This window comes from Podarcis raffonei, chromosome 6, assembly GCF_027172205.1.
Source record: "Podarcis raffonei isolate rPodRaf1 chromosome 6, rPodRaf1.pri, whole genome shotgun sequence".
In the NCBI taxonomy this organism is placed as follows: Eukaryota; Metazoa; Chordata; class Lepidosauria; order Squamata; family Lacertidae; genus Podarcis; species Podarcis raffonei.
The window spans coordinates 79631034-79648332 of record NC_070607.1 but is presented as its reverse complement, the minus strand read 5'-3'; the positions used below and the strand labels follow the sequence as shown (position 1 = coordinate 79648332).

Below are 17299 nucleotides of genomic sequence, written 5' to 3'. Positions count from 1 at the left end.
CTCCATCTTTCCCAACATCAGGGTCTTTTCCAGGGAGTCTTCTCTTCTCATGAGGTGGCCAAAGTATTGGAGCCTCAGCTTCATGATCTGTCCTTCCAGTGAGCACTCAGGGCTGATTTCCTTCAGAATGGATAGGTTTGATCTTCTTGCAGTCCATGGGACTCTCAAGAGTCTCCTCCAGCACCATAATTCAAAAGCATCAATTCTTCGGCGATCAGCCTTCTTTATGGTCCAGCTCTCACTTCCATACATCACTACTGGGAAAACCATAGCTTTAACTATACGGACCTTTTTTGGCAAGGTGATGTCTCTGCTTTTTAAGATGCTGTCTAGGTTTGTCATTGCTTTTCTCCCAAGAAGCAGGCGTCTTTTAATTTCGTGGCTGCTGTCACCATCTGCAGTGATCATGGAGCCCAAGAAAGTAAAATCTCTCACTGCCTCCATTTCTTCCCCTTCTATTTGCCAGGAGGTGATGGGACCAGTGGCCATGATCTTCGTTTTTTTGATGTTGAGCTTCGGACCACATTTTGCGCTCTCCTCTTTCACCCTCATTAAAAGGTTCTTTAATTCCTCCTCACTTTCTGCCATCAAGGTTGTGTCATCTACCACTCTGGAAATTGTAGCTCTGAGAAGGGAGCATGATCTGGGTAGGGGAATGGAGGCATCACCATCCAAAGATGCTCTGGAGCTCTGTCTGTTGGTGGAGGGACTGGGTAGCTTGATAATGAGTGTGTGCTGCCTCTAACATGTCTGGCCCAGGTACAAAGCAAGAAGCTGGCTCATGCTTGATGGGGCCCTTAATGGGGAACCTGTGGCCTTCCAGTTGTTAAGAACCTAGGAAGAGTCTGCTGGATCCGGGCAATGGCCCACCTAGTCTAGCATCAGGTTCTCACAGTGGCCACCCAGATGCCCTACCTGCAAAGGACCTGAGCACTGCCCTCCTGTGGCTCCCAGCAACTGGTATTCAGAAGTGAGGCAGAGCCAGTAGCCACTGACAGCCTTATCCTTCATGAGTTTGCCCAGTCCTCTTTTAAAGCCATCCAAGTTGGTGGACATCACTGCCCCCAATGAAAGCAAGCTCCATAGTTCAACTTTGTGCGAAAGTACTTGCTGTTGGACTCCAACGCCCATCAGCCCCAACCAGCACCGCCAAGAGCCAAGGGGTGATGGGAGTTGTAGTCCAGCACTGTCGTATGTCAATGGTGCTGGAGACTCCATCTCCAACCCCTTCTGCCAGCCATAATAAAAGATCTCTGTGGGTTGCAGGTGTGCCGAATCGCTACGCCTGACTTCCTAAAGCAACAACAAACTCCACCTGGGAGCACCTCCAGGAATATTCTTTCTGCGTAGCGAGTTCTTGGCACACACCATGGCTGGCTGGCGTACAATTCCGCGGCTTGCGCACACCCACCCGTGGGAACACCCCTATCGGGAAGGGCTCCCCCCGCCCCACCGCGTGCAGCAGGCCCGGCAGTGTTTTCGCATCGCAAAATGGGATTCTGCCGCAGGAGCAAGCGCCGGCTGTTGGCCGCTGCTTCTCACGATGCGTGGGCAGAAACAAACAAAACCCAACCAAACAAGCGCGCACGGGCTCAATCGGGGGTGGGGTGGATGTGGGAATCTCTCCCCGACGGGTTGCATCCAGCAGCCGTTTCCCCGAGGTGGCGGAGCAGCAACAGGGCGCTTGATCACAGCCCAAGTTTGCGCGTCGCTCGCTCTCGCTGCAGGCTTTTGGGAACGGGCTGGCCGCGTGCAAAGCAGCTCCGGGTGACGCGCGCAGGCCACGCTCGGGAGTCTTCCTCGCTGCCTTTGTTTCTCCCGCGCCGCCTGCCGCAGTCTCCCAACTCCTGCTTTTGCACTTGGGCTTGTCCCGCCAAGGCGCCCCGCCCCGCCCCCTGCCTCGGAGCGCCGCCCTCGCCTCGGGGGCCGGCGTCGCCTGGCCGCGCGACCCCCCGCCCCCTCCTGCTGCTGCCCTCGCCACGCCCCCAGCCCTCGCGCTCTCCCCCCCCCTCTCGGGCGCCGGGACTTCCCTTCCCCGCTCGCGCTCCATTCAGTGCCCCTGGCGCTGGGCTGCGCTTGTCGCCGCCGCCGCTGTCCTCGGCATGTCCCTGAGCGGCGCTCCGGCTGCCAGTGGGAGCTCGTAGGCGGCGGGCTGGGGAAGCCCTCGCCTTGCCGTGCGTCTCGCGTGCCTCGGGGATGGAGGGCGCCGGAGGCGGGCGCCGAGCGTGAGTAGAGCGTGGTGTGCGGGGGAGCAGCAGCAGCAGCCGGCTCGGAAAGTCCGTCAAGTCAGTCGGGCAGGCAGGCAGGCAGGCAGGCGAGGAGGCAGCCACCCCGCCATGGAAGCGCAGCCGGCAGCGGCCCCCGCGGCAGCGGCCCCCCCGGTCGCGGCGGCCCCCGGCCCCGGTGCGACGCCCTCGGAGCCTGCCAAGGATACGGACCGGCAGCTGCGCCTTCGGCTCTGCGTCCTCAACGAGATCCTGGGCACGGAGAGGGACTACGTGTGCACCCTGCGCTTCTTGCAGTCGGTGAGTGGCACGGGCGCGGGCGCGGGCACGGGCGGGAGGGGGGCATCGGGGGCAGAGGAAAGGTCGCGCCGAGGGGCGCGAGGACGAGGGTCAGCTGAGCGACTGCGGCGCGCCGTGGACGCGCTCGGGCCGAACCGGACGCTTAGGTGGTGGAAAGGGTCGTTTCCACCCTGCACGGCGCGGACACACTTGAGAAGAGTCTCCGTGAGGATTGGAACTTTGCAGGGTTGCGTTGCTGCCTCGCGAGTTGGAGGATCGACTGCCTCTGGGTGGGCAGAAGGGATCGGTGGCTCCCCAAGGAGTTGGGAGTGTTGAGAGTTGGCCCCATCCTGCACACCGGTGGCTTGGAGGTGGGGGTAGTGGGTTCAGGCGCGCGCGGAGGGGGGAACCCAGCTCAGGATTGGTGTTTTTTTTTTGGGGGGGTGCCGTGCCTTGGACAGTCACATTGCCCGAAGGCAGTACCGTATGCATGCCCCCACTGCTTTTGCGCACTGAGATGGGGTTGCATGTTCTGTTTTGAGAAGGAGCTGAGTGTTGGGAACTGTGGTGGATACCGGCATGCAACTAGAGGACGCAGCGGAGCCTTCCTGCGCTAGTGGAAAACGAGAGGATGTTTTTGCAAGCTGAGCTTGTCAAAGACAGGAGAGCGCTTCCGTCCCGCGGAACGGGAACTGAGGTGGAACTGAGGTGGTTGCTTGCTAGCCGTGGGGTTCCCGGTGGGTGGCTAGTGGCAACAGCCCATGCTGGGAAAACTGAGCCTTGTTGGCAGACGCTAGGTGTGGTTTTTAAATCCTCCCTTTCAATATCCAAAGGCTTTCAAGATGTTTACACAGATGATCGTTCCTGAGATAGTTCAGAAGGTGCCTGAGCTGGCAAAAGAGGGAGCCCTTTGCAAACAACAGTGACCTAGTACTAGTACGATTTTTTTAAAAAGAACAAAGTGATAAAATTACTTCCTGTCTTAAGCTTAAGCCTAAGGGTGGCTGCTGCTTTTTGAAGCTTCTATTGACATCATTCATTTGGAAGATATTGAATAGGATGTTGTGTGCACTTTATACTTTGCATTTTCTGTATTCCCCCACCAAACAATAATTGGCTCTCTCAGAGACCCTTTTGCTTTTAATTTGAAAGTTATTTTTTCTTCTCACTCTTGCAACCTGGCTTCCAGCAGCCTTCCTTGCTTGAGTGTGGTTTCTCCCTCAGAACGTATATCTATTGCTTCATAATAGTAAATATAGATATGTTATTGCCGTGGGAGGCTGTCCGCCCATGTGGGGGTAATTCGTTTCCCCATGCAAATTGAAAAGTTTCAGGAAATGACTTTCCCATCTGGGTAGTTCTCATTTATTTTGCTGCCATGGCACTTGGAACTCATTAGCATTGCACCACACTTCTCCCTTTGCACAAAACACAACCCCTTTGTGGCTAACTCTATCCTCCCACTGTTCCAAAGCTCTGAGAAAGAACAGTTGATTGTGAGCATTGCCTGCAAACATCCGCAGTTGTGCTAGCTTTCTAGCTTCTTTGTTAGCATGCACTGGGATAGCCTTTCTGTGAGTGCATGGTGTCCATTCTGCACTGACACCATATGCTGTTCAGGCTTGAAGAGTCAGTACCCTTATGTGTTTATGCACAATGGCTACATCTAGATAAGACAATTGTATTGTTTTCTACGTAGGGTTGCCTTCAAACACAGTTGGGAAACTTTAAAGCAGTGCAAAATTTGGCTGCCAGAATTCAACGTCAGCGAGGCTTGGCAGTTTGACCAGATTGCACTGATTTGGATCAGTTGCATTTGTTACCCGTTTGTTTCATTTTAAGTGCTAGTGCTAATTTTTGGTCTAGGGATGGAGACTCTGACCTTCCAGATAGCGCTGGATTACAACTCCCATAATCCCTGATCTTTGGGCATCCTGGGTCTGATGGGAGTGGCACTTCAAGAACATCTGGATGCCCTGAGATTCCCCATCCTTGGGTGCCTTAAAACCCAGTGTATTTGAAGAACCACATATTGCCATATGAATTTGCCTGGGCTCTAAGTACCACTGGAGCTGATTGGTGCCAGGGAACAGGGCCTGTTCAGTAGTGGCACCACAATTCCCTCTGCTGGGAACTCTGGTTGGCACTGTTTCTTGCAACCAGATGGTAAAGATTTGTTTATTCTGCCAAGGCTTTTGTCACTTCTATTGCTATATGTTTAATTTTTTAACTACTGTACGTGTTTTATATCCCATTGCTTTGTTTTGAATATTTTCACTGCAATTCTGTAGGATAGAAATAAAATATTCTGGGTTACCGTATATGCAACATACTCGAGGTACACCCACTGAAATCAATGGACTTAAGTAACATCAGGAAATGTGCATCTTTTAGAGGGTTATTGTTTATTGGAAGCATTTTTACTCTGCTTTTCAGCAATAATAATGATAATAAAATTTACTAGAGGGGCATGCAAAGTCATAAGACAGTCCCTGCCTTCAGGCTGACAGTCTAAAAAGCATGACACGAAAGGAAAAGGAAGTAGGAAAGAGGAGAAAAGTAAATTCAGCCACTGGTACTTCTTTACAGAATTCTTTAGTGATCTCTGCAGACTGTTCTTGCTTCAGGTAACACGTATAACCATTGTTCACAAGTTCTGCTTTTCACTCCTTAAAACAGAGATGGGGACCTGTGGCCGTTTAGCTGTTGTTGGACTCCAACTCCCATCAGTCCCAGCCAGCATAGCCAGTGGTCAGGGATGATGAGTGTTGTAGTCCAGCAACATCTGAAAGGCCATAGATCCCCTATCGGTGCCCTAAAATGTCACTACACACCTTTACTAGCTAGTAGTCTGAAGACACCACTTCCTCACTTGTCTACCATGGATCCTGCCCTGTGACAAGACGTAGATACTACCACATCATGATACACGTGGTGCCACCCTGCTACAGTCCATTTACTCTTCCAACATCTTTCATGTGTCTCAGTGAAACTGACAGCCTGGAGGTAGGGAAAGGCATGCCAATTTTGTAAGTGCATCAGGGTGTTACTTTAAAAATTAATACGGGTACATATTAAACTATTAATATGTGTACCTGTTCATAGTACTGTCCTTTCTGATACACATCCATTGCATATGCAATACACATGCAATACAGGGCCGGCCCTTTCGTTAGTTAGAGTGAGGTAGCTGACTCAGGGTGGAGAATAATAATACGGTAATAATAATAATAATAATAATAATAATAATAATAATAATAATTTATTTATACCCGCCCATCTGGCTGGGTTTCCCTAGCCACTCTGGGTGGCTTCCAGAAGAATATTTTGATTCATCAAAAATTAAAAGCTTCCCTAAACAGGGCTGCCTTCAGATGTCTTCTAAAAGTCCGATAGTTGTTTATTTCTTTGACACCTGGAAGACAGGACCATGTGTGTCAGCCACAGCCTGCTCTGCACTCTCTGAGCTAACCATCACCCTTGGATGTAGTGGCGGATCCTAACCCATCCCCAACATTCAGGTAACATTCAACTGCCAGACCAGTCAGCTTTTGTACAGGGAATGGTGAATATGATATCCCCTTTGCTTCAGGCTGCAAAATGTCTTGAGCTGGTCTTGGTAGGGTGGTGGAGAAAATAGCCTTGCTAGATGGCCGTGGTCATTGAAGAGATATAAGGTCGTGACACACTATGAAGGAAACAGAAAACAAAATTGCAGGAAGGCTGAAAAGCAGTTGTAAGTCCACCTTCTTGGTAGGGGTGGGGTTGTTGGGATCCCAACTCCCATCACACCCAGCCAGCATGGAAAATGGTCAGGAATGTTGGGAGTTGTATTCCTCCCAACATCTGGAGGGCCACAAGTTCCTACTTCTGCTTTATGGCCTCAGTCAATTTTGAAATGGGGCCAGTACATTTAAAACTGCATTAATGTCATTCACACATGCGCACTAACAGGGAAAGAGTAATACATTTGATATTGGATGAAGTTGCCCCTTCTGTTTTCCTCAGATTGTTTGTAAGACCACGTCTGCTGCGGGTTGCTGTGCAGAAAAGGATTTTCTTCCTTTCTGTCCTCACTGTCTAGCACCATGAACTCACTGACATAACAGTTGATTGGAAAAGTTATAGTTGCTTTAAGGACTGACACTAACTTCAGTCCTGGTTTCTCTCTCTCTGTCTATGGTTGAACACAAAAAGTATGTAATCTTCCAAACCTCCGAATTACAGAGGCTGCTGGCTTTGTGTTCTTGAAGTTCTGTTTTTGTGGAATGTGCTGCTATAAAAAGCGCATGTCGCTCAACCATCAAGACTGCTGTCTCACCCCAGACAAACCAAACCCAAGTTTTTCTGTCCCAAGTATTGAGTGGTTTTTGTCATCTGCAGGCTAGGCTACTGGTTATTGGTTGTTTGCCAGGAATGAGCTGAGCACATTTAACTTTGACATGTCACAGTTTGATAGATACTTGTAGGATCATTCTTCTAACTGAGAGGATGCTTCTTGTGTCAGGAGAGAGTTGTTAAATAATCTGCATGTTTATTGGGTCAACAGTACTGAACTAGATGGAGCAATGGTCTAATATGGTATAAAGAAAGTTCCTATGTACCTGCATAGGTATTCTTATGGATATAGGATATATAAAAATGCCACACTTACTATATGAGACGGCTGATTCACATGTAGAACAACCTAACTCTACATGCAGAGGACCAGCCCCTGTGGCAAATGGGTTTATGCATAATGATGTGCATGCAGAACAGTTTCACAGACAAGTACTGTTGTGCTGGTTTCTGCTCTGAACATCTCACCTTAGCATTCGTTCCTGTGAGGCTCCACCTGCAGCCTGAATGCTTCATCTTAAACCTAGGTTACGGTCATCACAGTGGAGCGTCTATTCACCAAGGGTTGGAGTAAAGGACCCATGGTGCTATGTAGTTGATCTCAACTACATTGCTTGACTGTAGCTTGGTGTTGTTACAACGGTTCACTTGTCCCAGTATGCAAGAAGGAGAAACACACCATGGAAATGGAATTAACTATCGACTAAGGCAGAGGTTTTTAAACTGTGGCTGCCAGCCTGGCACCCAGGAATTTCCATGTAGTCGCAATTGAACCCATACCAGTAGTAAACACGCCCTGCACCTGGGGGATTTCAAACTGCTCTTAGGCAGCTTGGCTTAGGAGGGCTACCCTATTGCCTTAAGTGGGAAAAGTATGCTAGTTGTGAACAGCCCACAATCTCTTGTCAACTTTCGGGAATTGTAGAGTTGGAAGAGACCCTGAGGATCATCTAAGTCCAACTGCTTGCAATGCAGGAATATGCAGCTGGCCCATATGGGGATCGAACCTGCAAACTTGGCGTTGTCAGCAACACGCTCTAACCAACTTGGCTAACTCCCTGGAGTGTACTAGTGCAGGAACAGGACCGGGGTGTCCCCCCCCCCCACAACGCTCCCGTCAACATCTTTGAGTGTTTTATTTACATAGGCCATGTCTTTTGGTAAGCATCTGATAGAAGAAATGTGGCTGTTAGAGATTGGCAAACTAAATTATTCGAGTACATAGAATTAGCAAAGATGACACAAAAAATCAGACAACAAAAAGGTAAAAAGTTTATTGACGATTGGAATAAATTTATAACATATATTGAAGCAAATTTAGGAAATATTAAAATTACAGTAGGTGTAACATAAAGCCTGCGATGTATAGATGTTGTAAAATGAAACTGCAGAAAGGAATCTTGGCTATATAGTCCAAAACCGAGATGGAGGGAAGTCAATTAGTGTTATCTTATGAATCAGTGTTGGTTTGTTTTGTGTTTGTTTTCTTTTTGTATGTGTTGTTTTGCTTTCTTTGTATGCTTTTTTATGTTTTTGTTTTGTTTCTGTTTGATCAAAAGAATTCAATAAAAAGATAACAAAAAAAGAAGAAATGTGGCGTAACGCATAGAGTGGACCATTGGAAAAGGACCATTTGTATTTCAAAGCATCTTCCGGATACCTGCATACAACTGTGCAAGAGCATCCGTGAGGTCCAAATAGCTATATAGAGTGCCAGACTTTGACTAGAGCTCCCTGGATTCAGACTCCACTGAGCCATAAGACTGTTGGGTGCCCTTAGGCCAGTTGCTGTCTCTCAGCACAACCCCTACATTACAGAGTTGTTGTGTTGATAAAATGTGATAACCACACGTGTGCCATTTTTGGAAGAAGGCTAGGAGACAAAGGTAATAAATAGCTCTACCGAAGACTTCATAAGGTGGCCTTCAAATGCTGTTGGGCCACATCTCCTACCATCCCACCGGCTGGAGCCGTGGTTTAGTGGCTTAGTGGTTTAGTGGCTGGAAGACAGCTGGTTGGGGAACGATGTTCCATCCTACATTACAACTTGGTCGGACATAAACCTTGTGCATGGCTGAATTCTTCTTTTCACTCCTATTGTACTCAGTTTAAATCTCTTAACGTCAGTGCTTTTTTCTGGGTGGTACGTAGGGGTACGCATACCCCTAAACATTTTGTGAGTCTTTGTACTTTTGTCCATTTGCTGTGTTTATTTTTCCCAATTTGAACTATAAAATGGTCATTTTCTTGAGTCAAAATGAGGGTACCATTAAACATTTTTTTTAAAGCACTGCTTAACGTAAAGCTCATATATGAACACAGTGCAAGGAAGCTTTTCTTTACTTGTGCAAGATTGCCATCCTCGTGTGAACTACAGGCTTTCTGTGTAAGTGATGTGTGTCTGGATTTTGTGGTTTGGGCTGGTGCCCCCTTGTTAAATATTTACCATTCAAGCTCCAGACTTCACTTAGTGCTCTCCATAAATAATGCTAAAAGGAGCAAACAGCCAAATTCAATGCGTAGTGAGGCAAGAGCTTTGCAGGGGCTTCCGGGCTTCCGTGGTAATGTAAAAGAATCCTCTTCTGTGTTTGATGCTGTAGGCTTGCTTATAAATCAGACTGTGTTACTGAGAACATTTTTCTTTTCTTTTCTTTCTTTTTTTAAGGAGGGAACTTTCCTTGGAAGACTAGCATGTGGTTATGGAGCAGTTAAGGGAAAGGTTTTCTTTTGTGTGTTCCTAGAGACCTTTCCCCCTGTGCTTGGTGGGGGGTTCTCCCCCTCACACACAGAGGCCCCGTTTTTTATTTGCTTTGTATAAAGGATTCCACAGCCTTTATTTTACTTCTGTGGGTCAAAAGGGGGGGGGTGAGAGAGGAGGGGCTGGAGGAGAGAGAGCATCTTGGAAATTACAGAATAGGACATTCCCCCCCCCCCCAAAAAAGCCACAGTACTTGTCACAATGCTTTCCTGAACAGTGCAGTGAAATGCTATTAAAGCCTCTTTTGTTTTATTTACAATAAAATATTTGATAGGCTTATTTGCAGAGTGATCAACAGTTTACAGTGCTGAGAAGCAGGTCCGTGCTGGATTGTTTTGGACTGTAAAATTTTGAGTTTTGAAAGTATTGTGGTTTTTATCCTTGACGTGCTTCACTGAATGCCTGTTGCTGAATTCTCAGCGGCTAGATGGATGGTATCTAAACAGAAGGATGCATGAGTGAGATTCAGTTCTGGGTGCTCTTGGGAAGCCGGGGGTTCCTGCTGCTCCCCACCCCATACCTTCAGAGGGGTCTCCTGACTCTTGGGAGGAGCTTTTCAGCAGGTGCAAGGCTGCAGCGGAAGGAAGGTTGAGGAAAGCTCTCCATAGGGATGGAAGGACTCTGTGAATCCTAGCCCGTATGTCAGAAAGGGAAATTTTGTTCTAACAAAAATATTGCATGTTACTCAGTGCAAGCAGAACCTGCAACAAAAATGCTGCAGTGTGGAGGTGCTCTTGTTCTTGGCACCAGCCAGTCATGCTCTCTTCCTGGATACTCCATTTCTCTCTGTCTCTCTCTCTCAATGTTTTTCAATTCCATATGCCCTGAGCATTAGGCTATGTAAGGATACATAGTGCACAAAAATAACTGCACAATCAGTATATAGGACTTGATAGAAATTATACTTTCAAGCTTATTTTACTGAATATATATATAAATTTTAAAAACACACCATTTTTAATCCCCCCCCAGCATTGTTAAAATTCTGTGCTTGGCTAGGATTGCAGCTAAACAGCCCCATTTTAGCTCTGTTTACTTGGGGGGGGGGATCTTTTGATTACAATGGGATCTCCTTCCAAATAGGCATGTTTAGGATCCTGACCCAAGTGTGTTTTTATGTATCCTGGGGTTCAGCATGGATTGCATTTGAGGTGTGGCCAGATAGAAAGTACAGTGGGCTAGAAAGACAAGTTTTATTGTAATAGCACATTTGCAAAAACAGAAAAGGATTTTTCTGCCACCAGTCAAGCCGGCTAAGCATTTTTGCCCTGAATGGTACATGCAGACCTCTTTGTCAGCCTCATTTCTACAAGAAGAGAAGAGATATTACATTCATAAGGATTTCAGCTAAGGCCCCTTTCCTCTATAATACAAAACATGTGTGGGAAGAACTTTATTATTAAGCCTGAGCATAGCCCGACTGGTGATGCTTCTGGCTGAAAAGGTTCCATTAACACACCAAAATCTTTTATATAGTCGGTTTAAAATACCAGAGGAGAAGCAGCAGCCCCAGATGCTGACGCAGATAGATAAATCTGTGAAACAAGGAAGAGATAAAAAAGAAAACAAGACAAACATCTTAATGTCAACATTAGCGGTGAAATAAGATGCTTTTCAGTTAGATATGGGATAGTAATTATTGCAATGGAAACATCTGGTGATATCCTAAATCACAAAGCCTAGAGAATGTTATGATCCTCTTACCTCTTTTTTTTTTTTTTTGGACAATCAACCAGGATTGAGTTTACCACATTGTTTAAAATTAAGGCTTCTGGACGTCTCTTACATTTTACTGTGATCTTTGCAACCCTGACTTAGGATGTACTTACATAGGAGGGAGTCCCATTGAACAGTAACTACTTTTGAGTTAGACATGTATAGGATTGTTTTGTCAGGGGCCTTGTTGCATGTAATGCTGCCAAACTGTGACTTGCCATGAAAGAGCAAGTGTGCTGGTGCACAGGGAGAAAACTGCAGTTGGTTTGCTGAGTCCCTCACCTGTTGCACCACTGGGAGCTAAGCTATGGTTTGGCTTAGAATAATGTCCAAACTCAGGCTTGTCGCTTGTTCCTCACCTCTCTGGCGACTTGCTGTATGTTGACTAGAGAATCTATATTGTGAGGCGACTAATACATATAAATAATAACAACAACAAATAAATAATAGTATCGTTTTCTTAAAAGCTGAGTCGAACAATGCTCAGGCTAGTATCCACAGGAAGAGTGTTTTAGTTGTAGCTGCATCGTTGTCTAATTATTATGGTGGGGAGTCTTTTTGTGGTGGAATCTGCAGTTCTTTCACTAACTATTGTGTAGCACACATGCTGCCATCAGATAAAATATACCCACATCCTTTTGGCATATATCTATCTTTCTATCTATCTCCAGGCACTCTGCTAAATATTTAGCTTTTTGGTATCTGTGACAACATCTGCATGTTTGAATCTCTTTTCAGAAACTTCACCCGGGTCTGTGATTGGTTCCTGTGGCTGCTAAAAGAAATCTTTGGCCCGGCTGCTTTTGGGCGATGGTTTCCTGGGCCTTGCTCTGCCCTGTGCCTCTTTTTAGGTTCCGGAGGTGCTGATAATAAAGCTTCAGCTTGCCAGGGAAGGTTGAACCATCTGTTTTGTGTAAAAACAAGTTGTTTCTTTTCCTGCAAGGCGGAGGAAGGGAGGGAGGTGGTGAAAGAAAGAGAAGGGCAGACCTAAACGAGCCTTCCTGTTTTCGTCGCTGTTGTCGGTCAGATGCATTTGCTTGGCAATTGCCACAAGGTGTCTGTCTGAAAGGCAGCTGGGCTGGTGTATTCTCATTCTGAAAGCCGGTGCTTGTTTTCTTAGTTCAAGATGTTTCCTTCTGCAACAGCATCCTCCTCCCCTCCAGCGCTCCCTTGTGTCTAGTGGCACGGGGAAAGAGACACAGCCAAAGGGAGGGAATGTCTCTAGGAAGCAGTTTAGCCGTGGGAGGTCAGTCATACATTTCCCCTGCGGAAAGCAACCTGGGTGTAGGAAATGAAGGGGAAAAGCAGGCAATTTACTCCTTTGAAACATCTGATTGCTATTCTTCAATCAGCCCCAAAGCTAATTCATTCCTGCACATGCAGATGATGGCCGTGGCTGCATAACTCGGTGCTTGCTGAGCATTTGGATCCTATTTGGTTTTTTGAGCAGAAATCCACAAAAGACTAGGGGTGCCACACACTTATCGGGAAGCGAGTCCCCGTGAACATGATGGGGTTAACGTCCAAGTAAACGTGAGTTCCGAGTAAGTGCTCATAATTAAACAATGGAATTCGATTCCACCAGAAACAGTGAGGCGATGGCCGCCAGCTTGGGTGGCTTTAAAAGAGGTTTAGAGAAATTCCTGGAGGATAAGGCTACTAGCTACAATTGCTGCTAGCCACAATGGCTATACCTCCACTATCAGAGGCGGCATGGCTCTGAATACCAGTTGCTGTCAAATCATAGCTTGGGGAGGTGTTGTTGTGCCCGGGTCCTATGGCCACAAGTGAGAACAGGATGCGGGACTAAATGGGCTTCTGGCCTGATCCATCTGGACTCTTATGCTATTTGGAGTGAGCTGCAGGCAAAGGTTAGGGAATCGTTCAAAAACAACCAGATGCCCAGATATTTTATTTTTAAAGGAGGGTGTGAATGAGGAAGTGAAAGACAAAGTAAGTGTGAGAAATTTATAAAATCTAGCATTTCCCTCTACCCAAGGCCTACCAGCTGCAGACCACCTCTAGTTCCCAGACTGGAAATGATTCCTTCCCCTTGATATTTTTATGCCTTTTATTTTTTGGATTCTCCCTGCTAGGGAAATCATCCTTTGCAGTTCCGAGCACGATGGCTTTAATTTTCCTTTATGCAGCAAATAGTGTCTGTGGATGTTAATAGCCCTGACCTCTCAAGCCCCATAGAGCTTGCAGAGCTCTGTGTTTTGGGGACTGATAAGGCCTCCTTAGCTTTATAATAACACCACAGGCCTAGTTTATGATGTTTTCAATGCTCTTCCATTCACCACATTGGCCCAAAAGGGCACAGGAGTGCTTTGATCATGGAAGGATGTGCAACTTCGGACTCCTGGGTGGTGTTGCCAAGGGCCTAGGCTAGATTTCCCCCTCCCCACCTGCCAAATGGGGCAGATAATAATCCCTACCTCATGCCGTGTTATGAGCTTCTGTTAATTAAGTTTTTGTAAAAAAAAAGTGCTGCAGGTTTCTCAGATTAAAGGGGAGCTGAGTAATGACTGCTCTGTAATAAAGTCGGCTCTAACGGCCTCTCGTCTCGATGGCTATAAAAGCAAAGGCCCACTTTCGAAAGGGAGATAATGATCAGTGTTGCTGTGTGATGCGTCCTGTGGTTTTTACGGTCGCCTGCTCAGAGCTGATATTGGGCTGTTCAGCTCGTGCCTCAGGAGACCTCTTGTGTGTACCCTCCCCAAACCACATAGAGTGCCCCCCTCCCCAGTTAAGATTGGAATGAGGGATGCTGAGCTTCAGCTTAATTGTTTTTGTGTTTAACAATGGCAACGAGGACGGGAGCCATGTAGAGAAATTCTTCAATTTTCTCTTGGTGGGGCTGGTCCAGTTCAGACGTTTTATTTTGGCAAAAGTGCTCACTCCCCCATCTCCCTCACCCCAATACTACAAATCAGTTTGGTCAGTTGTTTTACAAGGATTATGTTATTGTTTTAAATTTGAGTTCTTGTAAGGTTCCTTCAGGTCTACATGGAGCCACGAAAAATAGAATATATATGACTAAAGCACTGAGTTTGAAATGCCTTTCCTTGTCCTAGTTTTCTTGAGAAGAATGGGGGGGGGGATATAATTTTGTCTGGAGTGTGCATTTAAGCATTCATTCCAGTATCTCACTCTTCATGGGAAGAAAGAACCATGCTACAGTAGAACCAAGGAGGAAACTGATGTTGAGGCCTAGCATCATGACCAAAGAGAAATGAGATGTGATGCCAATATTAAAGTGGACAGCTGTGATTGGAGATAGTGGGTGGGATCCAGTGTTAGTTCTGCTCAGAGTAGAATCATTGAAATTAATGGACACAACTAACTTGTGTTCATTAATTTCAGTCCTCAAGTCTTCTTTCAGTTGGATGCAGCTTAGGTAGATACAACCAAATACATTGTGTTGTGTTTTTCATTATTTATGGCCCCGGTGAAATTGGGTACAGGACAGGGGCAACCTGAGGTTCATCCTTCAATCTTTCATTTCAGGTTTTTTTGTGAACTTCCCTTGAGAGGGCTTGACTTAGAAGTATTCTGTATTTTGTATTCTGTATTTTGAATCCTCCTACCTCACATTGCAAGGCTTGAGCTGGTTGCTTGAATTAGACATCTAGGGTCATGTTTAAGGGAGTTAAACCACTTTATAAACTTAGAAATGGTTGATACAAAGCCCCTCCTTACCTTCGCTTGGCCAATAAATAAACCAACAAGAGCACAATTCATTGTGAAGTTGGACGTTGATCATGAGTACTTGCACCAGTATAGTGTTGTCTCACTTGTCAATTTTCCTTGGTCAAGTTGCTAGACTGCAGCATCTGTTTGTTTCTTTCTTGTTTTGCAGCATGGCTATTTGCTTGGCCTTTTCACTGGCTCAGGTTCAGTTTGAAACAGAGCTCCCCAAAGACTTAATGGTAGAAAAGCCTTTCTTAGTCTGGCACCCTCCCAATGTTTTGGACTACAACTCCCATCAGCCTAAGTCCAAAACACCTGGGAGTTGCCAGGTTGGGGAAGGACACTCCAAAATTTGCCTGGGATATCAGGGTTCAGACTTGGCACAGGTCACAGGGGACACAGGTGATGTTGTGGTCTAAACCACTGCGCTCTGGTTTCTATCACTGTGTTCCATTGCGCATGTAGCTGTTTAGTCATGCTGGCCACATGACCTGGAAAGCTGTCTGTGGACAAACACCAACTCCCTCAGCCTGAAAAGCAAGATGAGCGCCGCACCCCATAGTTGCCTTTAACTGGACTTAACCTTCCAGGGGTCCTTTACCTTTTTTACCTTTACAGGTGGCATACAGTGGTACCTCTGGTTACGTACTTAATTCGTTCCGGAGGTTCATTCTTAACCTGAAACTGTTCTTAACCTGAAGCACCACTTTAGCTAATGGGGCCTCCCGCTGCTGCTGCACCGCTGCTGCACGATTTCTTTTCTCATCCTGAAGCAAAGTTCTTAACCTGAGGTACTATTTCTGGGTTAGAGGAGTCTGTAACCTGAAGCGTATGTAACCTGAAGAGTATGTTACCCGAGGTACCACTGTATAAGAATCAAGACTATTTGTAAGCCCTCCACCCCAGTTCCTCCTCTGTATCTGATCAGGAGCTCCCCCAGTGCCCATTAGGAAGCCTTGAACTGCTGAGGCAACTCATTTTCAATAGCAGTCTGCCTTTTGCCATTTGTTCCTGCTGCTCCTGCAGCAGCCCGGCCACCTCTAAGTACCTCAGGAGTGCCAGTTGTCTGACCATGGGTCATCATCAGCTTTGACTCTGGCAAGGGATTGGTGGAGCAGGGTGTGAGTTTGTGTGCTTTGCAGGCTCTCTGGTGCCTTTGCGGCTGATCTCCTTTGCAGAAGCCTTGCAGCAGCTGGAGGGAGTGCAAAGGAAGTGCAAAGACCCACATTAAAGAACCTTTACAGAGTTAAGAGAACAATAACAGGCAGAAACACTGAACCAAGGGTGCTGCTGGCTCCTTTCCTAGGGAAATGATTTGAAAGACTCCTCTGTAGTTTTTGCACAGTTCCTGCACAGTGGCTTGGCAGTTCCTGACAGTTCACTGAAATGCAGTACTCACACACAGTCCTGAATTTAAGTAGCATTTTTAATCTGTCGTAAGCAACGATAAAACCCTCCCTATCGTTGTCACTGAGTGCACTTTGCGGAGTGCATAACTCGGTGTGTTAAATTGGTTAGCATTGCTGAGTGTGGTAAAATGTGGAGGGTAAGCCAAATTTTAATCTTCAGGCTAAAAGAACAGTGTGGAACTGTGGCCTTTCTTTTTTGCAATAAAGTATTGGCTAATGTGCTCCATTTCAACAGTATTACAGCTTGGCAGACCAATCACATTTAGTTTTAAGTGCATGGATTTCTGTGGGATTCCAAAACAGAGAGATCCAAAGGGTAGAATCTGGTACTGAGTGTGTTCATCTGAACAGAGAGAATGCCAGGATTTTGGCTTAAAAAAGTAAGAAACTGCTGCATGCAGTGGCGTAGCGTGGGGGGTGCAGGGGGGCCCGGCCGCACCGGGCGCAACATCTGGGGGGGGGCACTCGCACTCGCAGCTCTCTGCCCGAGTGCTAAAATCCACGGGTTAGGGGGTGCAAATTACTTGCCTTGCCCCGGGTGCTGACAACCCATGCTACGCCACTGGCTGCATGTATGATCTGTGTGTTCTTTGAGCCCTTCCCTCCATCAGCAGGTGTCACCATTCTCTTTTTCCACACTTTTTCCCTGCCTTGTTTTGATTTGCGTTCTGGAATCAAATTACTACAAACATAAAAGAAACTTCCAGCCAATCTCAACATTGGCAGGAAAATACACTAATATACAAACTTTCTAACACTAAAATAAGGGCCCACAGCATATAGAAAAACTAAATAATTTGGGTGGTAGCCAACGTTTGCCCTACTTAGAGTAGACCCATGGAAATTAATGATGCAACTTTTTGTATCCAGAGAGCTATCCT

The 17299-nt window shown here is 46.6% G+C and overlaps 1 protein-coding gene across 1 annotated transcript in view; it reads left to right on the top strand.

Annotated features, from left to right (window-relative positions):
• The first annotated feature begins 2044 nt into the window (after window positions 1–2044).
• PREX1 (phosphatidylinositol-3,4,5-trisphosphate dependent Rac exchange factor 1) overlaps window positions 2045–17299 on the top strand; it is a 223706-nt gene continuing 208451 nt past the window's right edge. The window contains exon 1 of the mRNA XM_053394201.1: window positions 2045–2525. Within this exon, the coding sequence (XP_053250176.1) occupies window positions 2337–2525 (189 nt within the window). The 5' untranslated portion in view covers window positions 2045–2336. The remainder of the gene's footprint in view (window positions 2526–17299) is intronic.